At 50.2% G+C, this 13,888-nt stretch overlaps 4 protein-coding genes across 4 annotated transcripts; 3 read left to right on the forward strand and 1 right to left on the reverse strand.

Annotated features, from left to right (window-relative positions):
* Window positions 1–1,303: 1,303 nt before the first annotated feature.
* Z518_07332 (uncharacterized protein) lies at window positions 1,304–2,383 on the forward strand (the record flags this gene model as incomplete). Its single annotated transcript, XM_013415461.1, has 1 exon — window positions 1,304–2,383. The coding sequence occupies one exon, from the start codon at window positions 1,304–1,306 to the stop codon at window positions 2,381–2,383; it is 1,080 nt and encodes a 359-aa protein (XP_013270915.1).
* A 5,879-nt stretch (window positions 2,384–8,262) lies between these two features.
* On the forward strand, window positions 8,263–9,903 carry Z518_07333 (uncharacterized protein; the record flags this gene model as incomplete). The annotated part of the gene is made up of 1 exon (XM_013415462.1): window positions 8,263–9,903. The coding sequence occupies one exon, from the start codon at window positions 8,263–8,265 to the stop codon at window positions 9,901–9,903; it is 1,641 nt and encodes a 546-aa protein (XP_013270916.1).
* A 229-nt stretch (window positions 9,904–10,132) lies between these two features.
* On the reverse strand, window positions 10,133–11,797 carry Z518_07334 (uncharacterized protein; the record flags this gene model as incomplete). Its single annotated transcript, XM_013415463.1, has 1 exon — window positions 10,133–11,797. The coding sequence occupies one exon, from the start codon at window positions 11,795–11,797 to the stop codon at window positions 10,133–10,135; it is 1,665 nt and encodes a 554-aa protein (XP_013270917.1).
* Window positions 11,798–12,021: 224 nt separating this feature from the next.
* On the forward strand, window positions 12,022–13,800 carry Z518_07335 (uncharacterized protein; the record flags this gene model as incomplete). Its single annotated transcript, XM_013415464.1, has 1 exon — window positions 12,022–13,800. One exon carries the CDS (start codon window positions 12,022–12,024, stop codon window positions 13,798–13,800), a length of 1,779 nt encoding a protein of 592 aa, XP_013270918.1.
* Window positions 13,801–13,888: the final 88 nt, after the last annotated feature.

The raw sequence follows: 13,888 nt of genomic DNA on the forward strand, positions 1-13,888 counted from the left end.
GCACAAACGTGTCTGGGAAGGGATCATGCTCGACTCAGAATTGCCTCAGTTCGCGTTCGGAATTAGCATACCCCGATTAGGTTTAGCTTTTCGGGCTTGCCCTTTTCCAGCATCAACGAGGCCAAACCTTCAACTTCGTTTCTTGATCCGAAATCGTCCTCATCTCACGGCATGCAAACCTGAGCGACTCAGCCTGGGGTGAACAGCTGAACAGGGACGAGTCCAAGAAAACCGTTGACGCTGAACCCGATGGTTTAATGACACTGCATGGCTGAGGCTTAAGGCCACTTATCTGGAAAATCCCTTAGTCTTGTTTCGACTCGAACAGCTCCTGCAGTGTCTCACGAGTATAAAATAGCAAGACCTCTCCTATTGCAGTGAACAAAACATGTCCCTCTTCTTCCTATCCCCCCGAAAATACGATCAGCACCAACCACCTTCTCTCACCGCGCAGACCACATTCTTGAGGAGTATCAGACACTCTACAAGTACGGGACTCCTCTGCCAGTGACTCTGGCAGGAACTGGATGATTGATTAGAGGATGGATGGGGGGAAAAAAAAAAGACAAAACCCGCTGCCTTTGGCGGTCCGCGGCTTATGTTACGGATGAGATTGGTCATGTCAATTGCCCGCATGGTTGGCTAGTTATTATGAATACGATGGTAATTCGTGACGGTCTGAGAGACGCTGTGAAACCTGGCTTTCTTAGTTTGTGGTCTCAGTCGGGCACCTCAAGGTCAGCGATGGTTACTCGAATAGCATTTTCAATGGACAGCTGGGCTTCTGAAGAGAAACATTTCGGGAGAAATTGCACAACCAGAGCAGGATCAATCCTCCCATTGTTAGTATAGCTATCTATTGTCTGTGGAACCCTATAACGGCCCTTCCTCTAACGGACCTTGGCAGCCAGTGATTCGACTCACGTGGTCGTTGTGCCTATATAAATGACGTCATTTGAACAATGGCGAACAAGCCGTCTCGAAACCTCCGTGCTTTATCCTGTCCCTGACTCCCCATCTTTCCGTGCCTGACGATCGCAAACGAAGCAGCTAGACCTTCCCTTCCCCTCCCCAGGAACCAGGAGTCAGCCGCAGGTTCTAGTTTCACCGCTACAAAGCTTTCTTCTCTCCGCCTTTTCTGCCTCGTCATTCCACTCGTTCCTATGGTACAGTATCTCATTCAGAAAATATCTTCCCTCAAATTATATCCAGACCACAGAGCCGTTTCGTTCTCCGCTACTAGCAGTGTTTTTCTTCAAGCAGACTCCTCCTCCACGTATTCCCTCCTTGAACACCATTCGACATGGGTGATGCATCTTCACCACCACCAACCTCCCGTACGGGAGTCTACTCTCCTATTCTCATGCCAATCAGAATCCTAACCCACAATATCCGCTTTGCCAACGACAACCCCGAAGAGTACGAATGCAAATGGGAGGATCGATTCCCTCATCTTTCAAGCCATTTTAAGTATCACACGCGGGAATACTTCACCCCTCAATCGACCTTAGTCTGCATGCAAGAGGTCCTCCACCGGCAATTACAAGACTTGATGCGTTTGACTTTCAATTCCCCCAACTCCAATCCACTCACCAAAGAGTCTAGCCAGACATCGCCTGAGGCGAATGACTGGGCTTATCTTGGCGTTGGTCGAGACGACGGCAAGACGCAAGGAGAGTACAGTCCCATCTTTTATCGTCAGTCGGCCTGGAGATGCTTACACTTCGAAACTGTCTGGTTGAACGAGACAGGAGAGGTGGGGAAGAAGGGATGGGACGCATCGAGTGTACGCATCTTGACCTGTGCAGTTCTGGAGTCAGTCCTCTCTCCTGAGACTGCTTCCACCACTCCGAAAATCATTCTCGCTCTCAACACCCATCTTGACGACCAGGGAGATGTTTCCCGGCGTGAAGCGGCCAAGTTGATCCTTGAGGTTTCTTCTCGGCTGCGATCTCAATACTCTCCGGCATTCACCTTCTTAGCTGGGGATTTGAACAGTCGCCCTAGCGGTGACGCATATAGAATCCTCAATGAATCGGGATCTGGCTTCGTAGACACATGGAGCTTGATCTCAGATGACAATAATTCAGAGGGAAAGATATACGCCTACGGGAATGAGCGAACATTTACCGGGTTCGAACGGGACGACCGAGTAGAGGGAAAGCATAGGATCGATTTCGTGCATCTGGGAATTACAGAGGGCAGTCATGATGACGCAGGGCTAGACAAAACACGTCAAATGGTTCAGGCTTATGGCGTTCTTCCTAGTAGGTTTGATGACAAAGTCTGGATGAGCGATCATCGTGCTGTTGTCGTCGATCTTCTTGTTCCATTCGGAGAACCATCAGTTTGTGACACGCGGCATCGAATGCCTTTGGGTTAAGAAGTCCTACGAAATCGGTCTGTCTGCCCCCTTTCTGGGACTGAGCGGTATGCAATAGAGATTGAAATTGATACTCTAGAAGTTGGACTTTGGTTAACCAAACCAGGCCTAGGGAGAAGGTCTCCCCCTGACAAAGAGCAAGGCTGAATAAGTAGGTGAAGGGTGCAAGTTGCAACAGTGCCAAGCCAAAAGTAGCACCCGTAGTCCGGAAAATCCATAATCCGACAGTTCCCAAATTCTCTGCCCTCATCCAACCTCATCGGACCCAGTCCATGGCCCATGTGTGGACGATGTCGTTGACTGTGTCCTTTGCCCGTACGACACCCCCGATCGGATCTAGTCTATAGTCCATCCGGGGATGGGTAGAAATGCCGCCCTTGCGCACACGACCCCTCTGATCGGGTCTAGTCCATGGATCATCCGGAGAGATAGTATATGTCAAACTGGGTATACCAAGAGAATATGAATTAAATACTCTGTCTATCTATCAACTGGTCCTGCCGGGTTACTGGTATTTATACACGTTTGGTTGACCCCTTTTCTTCTCCTATTCCTACCCCTATATCCTACATACGAGTGATAAACCCTTTTCGCGGTAAAGGGACATTTTGCTCCTGTTCAACATTACGAGAGTGGTGTATAAGTTGGTGTATGAGTGGTGTCTAAGCAGCAGTATGAGCAGGATGAATGTGTTGAACAGTATGTGGTGATCTGTTCGGCTGTGACAGTGGAACATTCAGCTATACAAGGATCTCTTGAGATTCCTCGTTACCATTGTAGCGGGGTGCTACGCGCATGGATTATGGCGACTTTCGGTACAACATGCACCACACTCTCCAGTATTCATCCAGAGTGTTTCTTTTCCGGACTCGGGGATAAACATCCAATATCCACTTGAGGAAGGTCATGATATCTTCTTTGTGGCGCGCACAAGGCAGCGAAGCCTGTCTTCTCCCAGAAAATGACAGTGACTGGTCGGTAGGTCCCATATAGTGCACACCCTTACCGAGTCCATTTCTCCATCACTTCCCAAATATTTTCTTTCTTTCGTGGAATCTGCAGGTGATTCCTTCACAGGACCCTGTCAGCAAGTTGTTGACGATGTTGTCGATAATGCTTGGTCGAATATTGCCTGCTGGTCTCTGGTTCTGAGGCTGTACGGCCATCCCGCCTCCGGGAAGATCCTCCTTTCCCCCAACTCCTCCCCTCTACAAATAGGGGTAGATGATGCGAAGCCGTTACCGACAAACAGGATAGGAAGGTCGGGTCTAGGCATCAAAGTTGGATAGAGTCGCTGAAATGCATGAGAGGAGATGGGAGAGGGGAGATAGGACGCAGTTCGAGTCGATTTTGCGGAGGTGGGACAAGGGTCTTCTCTTTCTGTGGTAGTGTGAGGAAATCCAAGGGACCGTCCCTCTAGGTCCTCGAGGCCTGATGGTCAGGGTAGTGTAGTCGAAGGCGCTCGTCGCTTTGGGCGGATTCCTTACTGTTTCTGAAGGGGGACTGATTCTGGTCCCTAGAGATGATGGGAATATCTCGGGGCAGCGCCTTTAGCAGCGACCTGCTAAATGCCATTTGTGATCTCTCTCATAACGCCGTGGTTACTCGGCTCCTTGACTTGCTCTGGCATCGAGATTTGCGTAAAGACGAATGTAAAAATGGGCAACTTTGCGCTCCTTTCTCTCGAAGAACTGGATTGGCATTGATGTAGTATTGGAGATGATCGGAGTCATACATCAGAGCAAGTCGGATGATAGCTAGGCTAGTACAGCATGACATTGTTCGAAATGTATTCGCCGAACTTTCATGCGTTTTAGGCGTAGAGCGAGTTTTCAGTAGAGAACATGATCTCACGCATTGCAGTTGCTTTGGTCGAAACTAAGACGTTCAGAAGGCGTTGATTCAGGGGTTCGGCAAAACACAGCATCAAAGTTTCTTGCATCTTGTGCAAACACTCCAGCCAACCTCTGGTTCATTCTTATGCATCACTTGACCACGCGGGGGCCTTGCCTGCTACAGTGATGTCAATGACCTACTCGTCGAGGATGGCGACGAGTAGGAGTAGCCTACTCCCGAGTAGCCTGCTCATCAAACTGGTCTCGGCGCCCAGACCCCGGATAAATACTTGATCCTTTCCGGATCGTGTGATTAAAAACTCGATGATCTTGGCAATTCTTGGCGGCGCACACGTGGGGTCCCATAACGGTTTACGTGATTGGCTGTAAGTGAATATATCGTGCGTCTTGGCAAGTTTACATGAGGAGTAGGTACGAGTAGCCTACTCCATGACCTACTCGATAACATCACTGGCCTGCTAAATCTCGTGATATATGCGGCGCATCTCGTCCTTGCTCTGCATCTTGCGGTTCTGCTCTCTTCGTCGGATCTCGCAGTCCGTTCGGTGTGGGGATTTATCCCAGAAAACGGCGCATACGGCAGACGTGGTCGAATGTTCTAACATTCCGGAATGGAGGCTTCTTTCCCTTAGTATTCTTCCGAATTTGTCGCAAGAATGTCGATGTAGCCTGCAGAAGGATCCGAGGTTGGTGTGTACCTGCTTGTCGTAGTTGCTCAGGGTACGGAGACACTCTCGCCTTCACTCGGTTGGGTTGGGAAGCTTGAAGATCCACTACCCAGGGAGAAAACTCACGGGAACGGTTGATGAATGTTGCCCTGATTCGAGCACAAGTCTGGAATATCGACTCAGCCGCCATCAGATAAGGCTGATGGAGGGAAGGATCATGAAAGGGTATCAAGTGGGAGAATTTGCATTTTCGCTGGAAAATATAAATTGACCACCGCAGGAAGGTACGATCTCGTCATTGATTCATTTCGAGTCAGTTCTGAGCCAGGAATCTCAGAATATACCAGGTCAGTGTTGATCAGAACACAATTGGTCTGCTGGTGTGGCAACACAGAGGATAACTGCTCAGAAGGCTATCAGTTTTATAATCTCAAAGGGAAGATCCTGTTGTGTGCGCATTATACCTGCTCATGCTCCTGGGATATGAGGCAAAGCAGAAACAGAAGTACCCACACACAGGTCCGGAGAGAGCGAATATTGCCATAGAGCGTACCTCCTGGCATAGAGAGCGGGGTCGCTCGCTCGAATTCCTACAGAAGCCAAAAAGGAAGGTCAGCTAGACACGCTGAGTGTGGAGGCTATGTCGGTAAAGGGAGGGCCGTTGCGGTATACTGAGCGGCAAATTGAATGTTGAATATTAGCTCCTAGCGGTATCTTCCATCTTCTTCAGTGGTCCTGGACTGCGAGCATCTGACCCCTTGGCTCCTTTGGGGTGGGAAGACGTTCTCAGAGACGGTAGAGCTATCCGGCACTCTGAGAAGTTTTTCGGTCACCCAATTCCGTGGTTGGATGCTACCTCAACAGAGGTATCATCAGAAGGTCAGTCATGGCTGTTTGGCATAATTTCGTATGACTGGTAAGCGTATCCTTCGGGTGAAGGTGGTTGGCGAGAAGAGACACAATGACATAAGTCTTCCTGTTGCAAAATACGGGCCTTCGCTCACATATGAGGTCAGCTACACATCCTCAAAGTCATTCCCCAAATATCCGACTTACTAATGCGTCATTCATCGAAATACTTGAAAGTCTCGAGTAACATGTTGTGAAATCGGATACAACTCGTCGCCTCGTGGATTTTGACACGAACGCAGGAATTTTGGCCTAAAGACATTGCAAAAGATTGTGGGTGGAAAAATTTGCCTTCGAAACTTGTTGCTCTCAACACTCCTATAGTCTGTCATGAATCTGAGTTTGCAATGTGAATAAGATTCTGCTGGTCGATGGCATTGAGAACCCCCTCGACTTCGTGTTTCTAAACCGGAAAACGCCATCGGGTTAGATCAGCCATCATCATGAGACAGGAGCAGATCGCTGGCATCTTATCGGTCTAGGTGCGAAATCGGCTGGTTAACATTGGTGAAATAAACCTTCCGGCGTTCTTGAGTCTCCACAACATCCAAGGCAACTCCTCACCCAGGTACTCACGGCTTCGCGTTCAATATTCACCGAGTCAGGTAAGAATCAGTCATTCAGGGCTAGATGGCCCAAGTACCTCTTCTGCACGATCGTTGAACAGCATTTTTGAGGTTCGCGTGTTGATCCTTACCGCAATTTTTTTGGGTTCTTCGACAGTCTCATTCTTTCCATTCCCTCCATCGTGTCTTCAAAGGATCGCTTTCATCCACATATAAGAAGAAGCGTCTCCATTTCCCACTTAGCTGCAACCCGTGCATTTCGGTGCCAGTTGAAGGAGTCTCTTCATCAGTCATGTGGAAGGTAGTATCGTGGCCACTATGGTTTGGTATAAGAGTTCCGGATTTCATTTTCAGTTTCCCTAGGCAATACCCGTCGTCAATTTCTGTCCTACCCGAATGCTGCGCTTTCTCCTAATCTGCTCGCAGATGGCACATTCTATATCAATCAACGTACCACACTGCATCTCCCTGACTGTTAGGCAACGGAAACCCATTGGGCGTGGTCAATGCCCGACCCAACTTTCTGATCTAACGAATCTTCGACGTGGTCACAGGGGGAATCGGATGATGCATATCTCTTCCCGATGATGACGCCGAATTCTCTCCCAAGAAGGGAGTCAAGCCACGAACTCCAAGTCGAGTCGGCGGCAGCCAAAGACCGATCGTTGGGAGCAGGTTATAGGGCTGGATCTTTCAAAGGAAATGGACTAGGGCTCACCATGGCTGAAAGAGAGATTGACGAAAGCAGTGTGAGCGAACCAACCTCAGAGATAGAGTCTATCAACAAGGCCGAAGACCGAAGAAGCCCAAATCGACAACTGGGCCGCGAAAGGAGCAAAGTTGACATCGATATTGGACTGAACATGCGACGACAACGACAACGACGGCTGCTTTCTAGGTCTGGGTCAGCAACCCAACTTCGAGCGAGTAGAGACGTCGAGTCAGGGAGCTTGTCCATGCACAGGGTGCAAATCGTGACAATGGAGGAACGGAACGAGTCCAATTCCGAGCAAGAGTATACAAAATGCGATTGAACACGATATCTTTCCGGGTGAAGTCATGGATCAAAGGGTTTTTATCTGTGGATGATTCATCATTCTGGACACTCTTGCTCCCTGACTATTTGCCGATTAAATTTGCTCTGACCGATAAGTCCTCCAGCGCCGTCCGGTCGATTCGAGGAGATGGGAGCCCGTTGTATGCACGAGCTTGGAGAATGCCGATACGACCCTATCATGAGAAGATGTGTCCTTTATGAGTAGCGCGGGTAGGCAGGGTACCACGAGCCCATGGCAGCTAAGAAGCAAGCTCGTGGTTCAAACCAGCAAATTAGCGATGGGGAAATTGGAATTGAAAGGTTTCGGAGAGTTGGTGGGCCGGCCGAGTTCGCAAGATGGACTTGTTGAGGTAAGGAGTACGTGGGCTGGTGGGTGCCAGCCTGCACGCCAGGTAGACAGAATGAAATTGGTGTCGTCTGACGCAAATCTTTATGAAGATTTTAAAGCGATCCGAATAGAGCACCTTCTCATATATATTTCTGTCAGACGCAGACCCAACCTAACCATTTACTCAATTGGGAATTGGTCCGCCGCTTCCACCCCTCCCGCTGAACTATTTTTCAATCTCCTCGTTTCACACTCTCCCATACTCTCCGTTTTTGACAGCCCAATGTCCTTTTCGCAATTGATTTCTGCCTGCCGGCATTGAACTTTGAAACTTCAACACCCGAGTCCGGCTCCCGGTTCAGCCTTGAGCCACGACATCTTCATCGTCGCCTGGCCCACTGGACTTTTATTTTGTCAACCCTCAGTTTCAACCTCGAGCATCGCAAACAATTGACACGGTGAGCTTAGACACAATCGGTCTCTCCTTCGTCCAAGATGCCTCTCATATTCCCCGAGTACCTGGGCACATATCGCTTCTGGCTCACCTCGTCTATGCTCAACACGATGCTGCTGGTTAGAGTGTTCCCGGAATACTCCATTCAACGGTCACATTTTTTGACTCTCTTCGTACTGTTTATTCTTCATGGTGCTGTGTACGGCATCTACAACGTCTTCATCTACCCCTTCTTTGTCAGCCCCTTACGCCATCTTCCTGCTGTCCCGGGCGGAACATTCTTTTTTGGTCAATATTACGCTCTTGTCAAGGAACCTTCTGGCGTCCCCACTCGGCGATGGGCCAATGAAATTCCCAATGATGGCCTCATTCGTTATTTGCACCTGTTTAACCGCGAACGCCTCCTCATCACCAGCCCCAAGGCTCTTGCCGAAGTCTTGACAACCAAGAGCTACGACTTTGTCAAGCCGGATCTTCTTCGTGAAAGTCTCGGGAAGGTGCTGGGTAACGGTGTTCTTCTGGCCGAAGGCGAGGAACACAAGACTCAGAGGAAAAATCTCATGCCCGCCTTCCACTTCCGACACATCAAGGAATTATACCCCATTTTCTGGTCAAAAGGTCAAGAAATGGTAGAATGCATTCGAGCCGAGCTGAAAAACTCCTCCGACTCCAATCCTGTTGTTGAAGTTTATGGCTGGGGCAGTAGGGCAACTCTTGATATTATCGGCGTCGCTGGTATGGGACAAGACTTTAATGCGCTACAGGACCCCACGAACGAGCTGAACCGTGTGTATCGTTCTGTCTTCCAACCCGACCGCACTGCCCAAGTCCTGAGCTTTCTTTCATTCTTCCTCCCCGACGTCATCATCAGCAACTTGCCCTTGGCCCGGAATAGGAATGTTCGGGCCGCTGCACAGGTTGCCCGCGACACGTGCCGCCGACTGGTGGAGCAGAAAAAGCGACGGCTCGCCCACAAAGAGCCCATGCAACCGGACATCATCTCCGTGGCGCTCGAGTCGGGCGGGTTCACGGATGAGGAGCTGGTCGACAACATGATGACCTTCCTTGCGGCTGGCCACTTAACTACGGCCACGGCCTTCGTCTGGGCAGTTTACGAGCTTTGCCAACACCCAGAGATGCAGACGCGGCTACGCGAAGAGATCCATGCGCACATCTCGAATTTCCGTGAGGATAACGTCACAGCCGAAGTCATCGAAAATATGCCCTACCTCCACGCCATATGTCAAGAGACATTGCGACTGTGGGCGCCCGTACCTCTGACGCTGCGTGATGCCGCCCAAAACACGACGATCCTTGGCGAGTTCGTGCCCAAGGGGACCAGGATCATCCTGGCGCCGTGGGCTGTCAACCAAAATATGGAGCTCTGGGGCGAAGACGCCGATAAATTCAATCCAGACCGCTGGACCGCCCCAGGCCAGGCCAACGCTGGTGGTGCCGTCAGCAACTACGCTTTCCTGACTTTCTTGCACGGCCCGCACAGCTGTATCGGCGCGAAGTTCTCTCAGGCCGAATTAGCCTGTTTGCTTGCTGTCTTTGTTGGTGCCTTCGAGATCAAGATGGTCGACCGAGACGAGGTCATCGATATCAAGGGCGGCGCCACCGCTCGACCCAAGAATGGTCTCAAGGTCTACTTGAAGAGTACTGGAGCCTGGGCCAATTGAAACTGCGATCCGTCGGCAAAGTAGAGCTGTATGCAATAGTGGTCCATTAGTGCATCAAGCAATGGGGACGTGAGTTGATGAGATACGGCGCGTACTGTTTAGTTAGGTCAAGGATTTATGGGAGGTAAGCATGTGGGGTCGGTTGATTCTATGTATATTTATACAGGTTAGCTTTACTCTATCTCCGTCCAGTTTTCAGCTCAACATCAACTCTGCTTCTTTTATTCGTTCACATATGATCTTCATCCTCGCCCAGCCCACTCACATCATCACACTCACTACCATTTTTCTTCTTCAGGGAAGATTTCACATCCCGCTTCGCACCGAACATGTCCTTTAGACTTTTCTGACCCTTCTCGCGCTCCTTGGCCATTTTCGTCCTCTCCTTCTCCAGCTTCTTCTCGAACTGCGCCTGCATTTCGTCCCTCTCCTTCTTCCCTTTGTGACTCAATTCCTTCTCCAGTTTTTTGAAGTCATCGCCTTCGGGATCCATCCCGATGAGGCTTTCCAGAAGTTTGATCTCCGTGGCCCAGACAGATTTATCCTCAATTGTCTTCTTCCCTTTGGGATCTTTCGGGTCTGGCTTCTCACACGGCGTCTCGAGAATCAATGGTAAGCCCTGAAAACGTGGTTCGTTCATGACGTGGTGGAATGCTCGGAGACCAAGGAACCCCAGGCCAATATTCTGGTGTAAATCTCTGTGACTGTTGAACGGGGCCTTCGAATCATTGAGATGCAGGGCTTTGAGGTACTTGAAGCCGACAACTTCATCGAACTCGTCCATCGTCTTCTTGAATGCTTCCGCTGTTCGGAGATCATAGCCCGCCGCGAAAGCATGACATGTGTCGATACAAACGCCAATTCGGGATTGATATTCAGACTTGATCTGAGAGATGACGTCTCGAAGATCGGAAAATCGCCCTCCAATTAATGTGCCGTGCCCGGCCATATTTTCGAGTAAGGGGACCACCGTGCTGGTCTCGGATAGTGCGTGATTGAGTCGATTGGCCAGTCGGGTGACTGCTTCACCAAATGGACCTTGTCCGGCTCCTCCTGGGTGGAAGTTGTAATATCGAATACCCAAGGCTTCGCACCGACGGAGGTCGTCAATAAATGCATCGTAAGATTGTATGGCTTTGGCTTTGTCTTCTGTGGCCAGGTTGACCAGGTATGACCCATGCGGGACAACATGTGCCGTGCCATCGTACTTGTGTTCTATCAAAGCCTTGTGAAAGGCATCTCTGTTCTCATCTTTTAGGGGTGGATTGTCCCATTTCCTCTGTGATTTGAGAAAACAAGCGAATGCGTTACCGCCGATATGGACGCTGTTGGTAATTGCATTTTCCACCCCTTTGGCTATGCTCGTGTGCGCACCAACAAACATCTTCAAGCCGACTGCTCGGGCAGCGAGCGGCATGTCTTCAGCCTCTTTCTCTTCCCTAGTCTTGCGCTTTCGCTTGGATTTTTGGCGCTCTTCCTCGTCCCCGGAGTCGTCTTCATCCAGGTCTAGATATTCTCGTTTCGCAGGCTTTGGATTATCTCGTCTCCGAGTCGCCTTCTTGCCTGCTTGGTGCTCTGTATCTTCCTTGATGCGGACCTTGGTTTTTTCTGTCGTAACCGTGCCGTGCTCCTCTGCCTTTACCTCTGTAGTCAATCCTGTTTCTAGTTGCCAATTGGCCTCTTTGCGTCGATGTCGGGGCGAAGCTGGTGAGAGCTGAGCACCGTGTGGAGGTTTGTCGGTTGTTTTCGTACGCTTTCCGTTCTTGGGGCTCAAATGGTTGGCAGTCTTGTGTTCTGCAAGAGTTGGTTCACCCCTCTTGCGCTTTTTGCTATTAGGACTCCCTAAAATAGGACTTGGAACAGTGACTGCATCAGACTGGCGAGGTTTCGGCATTATGACGCTGGGAGTCTGTCAACTGAATGGCGACGGCGTGATTGTCAATGTAATATGTGTCGGGGGTTCTCCCGCGCGTTGGACGCGTAGAGAAGCCCCTCTCGGCATACTTTCCCCTGCCGGAAAGCGCCTACTGCTGAGCAAAAGTTTCGACAAAACTCCTCGCTTTTCGCCGAGAGTGCAGGAGGGTTCTCGAGCTAGGATAGGGGCTTTGAATACTGAAGATGACCGACTACGATCCCACCGATGACACGTCACAACTCTCAGGCATCGACACCGGCGAAGATGAATCGGACGAAGACCCAGTTGAGACTCTGGTCGCAGGTCGAGAGCGACGAAAGACAGCAGGCAACCGATATGACAGAGGCATGGTTCTAGAAGAAGCGGCAGCTGATGAAGACCCGGATGAGGTTACACTGCTCTTTGCGGACAACGAAGAAGAAGAGGATGAAGAATTCAAAAGTAGCGATGAGGATGAAGATGCCGACATGTCATCAAGCGACGACGATGATCAAGGCCCAAACGCTCCGGTCGATGATCTGGAAGGAGAGAAAGAATTACAAAAACAGGTTAGAGAAGAACGAGCGAAGAAGCGCAAGGCGGGCCTCGCACTTACGAGTACGGCCGGGTTAAGAAAGAAACTGAAGACTGGTCCTACTCGACCGGCTGCCGCCTCCCCTCAACCGAAGCCGTCCAAGAAAAAGGAACGAGTGACCTGGATCCATGATCAGGACTCTGGCCGAAGTTCATTGCGAAAGCAGACGATTGCCCATCGAGCTGAGACGATTGCCCGACTCAAAGAGAGCGAAGCCCAAAGCAAAAAGCTAAAGGCGTTGAAGGAACAGAGAGAAAGGGAACGAGCCAAAGACGCCCCTAAGGAACTGACCCAAGCCGATCGTCTAGCCGAAGCTGCCAGAGTGGAAAGACAAAATGCAAGGAGTCTCAACCGATGGGAGGCAATGGAGAAGAAGAAGCAGGAAGAACAGGCTGCCAAGCTGGCAGCATTGAAGAATAGGAAACTAGAGGGGCCGGTTGTGAGCTGGTGGAGTGCTAAAGCCACATGGGTCGGATCAAAACTAATTAAGATCGGGACAAAAGATGCTGGGGATGTGATGGAAGGAGGTGCAGAAACCAAAAGGCGCGGCCGAAAATCAAAGGCATTTCAAGAACAGATGCCAGCAGTCAAGTCTGTCGATCTGCCATCGTCGTCGACGGAGCAGACAAATGGGACGTGTTCATTACCGCCCCCCGCGTCGACGTTGGACCAGTCCAAGGAACCCATTCTAGATAAGAAACCGGACGTCACCGCCGTGCCGGAAGAATCGCAACAGCCACAAGTACCACTTGCTCCTGCACTGGAACCAGAAGATTCTTTCCTGAAGGGGATTCACGAGCACATAACCATACAAGGAAATAACAATGAGCCGGATAAGGATCGAACTAGTCCTTCTCCCAACCCGAATACCCAAAAAGATAACGAGAAGAGTCTAGCGTCGCAGCCAGCCTCCAGTGGCAACCCGGATAACACGGTGCAAGAGGCCCAGACCAATCCCAGTCCGCAAATATCAGTCGAGTCTGTCAAAAATGGTACGATTAAGACTGAAACTCCAGACCCAGACCAATCGCAAGCACCGATTATTGTTGAACTTGCATCCGAACCCACACCTGCACCCGAACCAGTTGTGGAATACTCGACACGAAACCTGGTCATATTGGAAAAGTTCGACGAGCTTTCCGGCGAGTCGAGACAAGAATATGGTCTATTCTACAACAATCGCAAGACAGCCAAACCAGTGAAACACAGTCAAGAGTTGTGTCCAATCACGACTCTGCCTGTCCGATACAGAGATAAGTCGACAGGCATCGGTTATGCTAATGTGACGGCGTACAAAAAGCTTCAAGAATTGAAAGAACATCGGTTCGCATGGAGCAGTATGCTCGGGTGCTATGTCGGTCGAATTGGAGGAGTTGTAGCCCGGGGTGTGCCAGAAGGGTTTGTGTAAAAGTGATGGTTGAATATATCATGGAGGGATCGAGATCACCAACTGTCTTGAGATCTCATACCCAAGTGGATCATTCAAATGGCCCGGC

This window comes from Rhinocladiella mackenziei (assembly GCF_000835555.1).
Source record: "Rhinocladiella mackenziei CBS 650.93 unplaced genomic scaffold supercont1.5, whole genome shotgun sequence".
NCBI classification, from domain to species: domain Eukaryota; kingdom Fungi; phylum Ascomycota; class Eurotiomycetes; order Chaetothyriales; family Herpotrichiellaceae; genus Rhinocladiella; species Rhinocladiella mackenziei.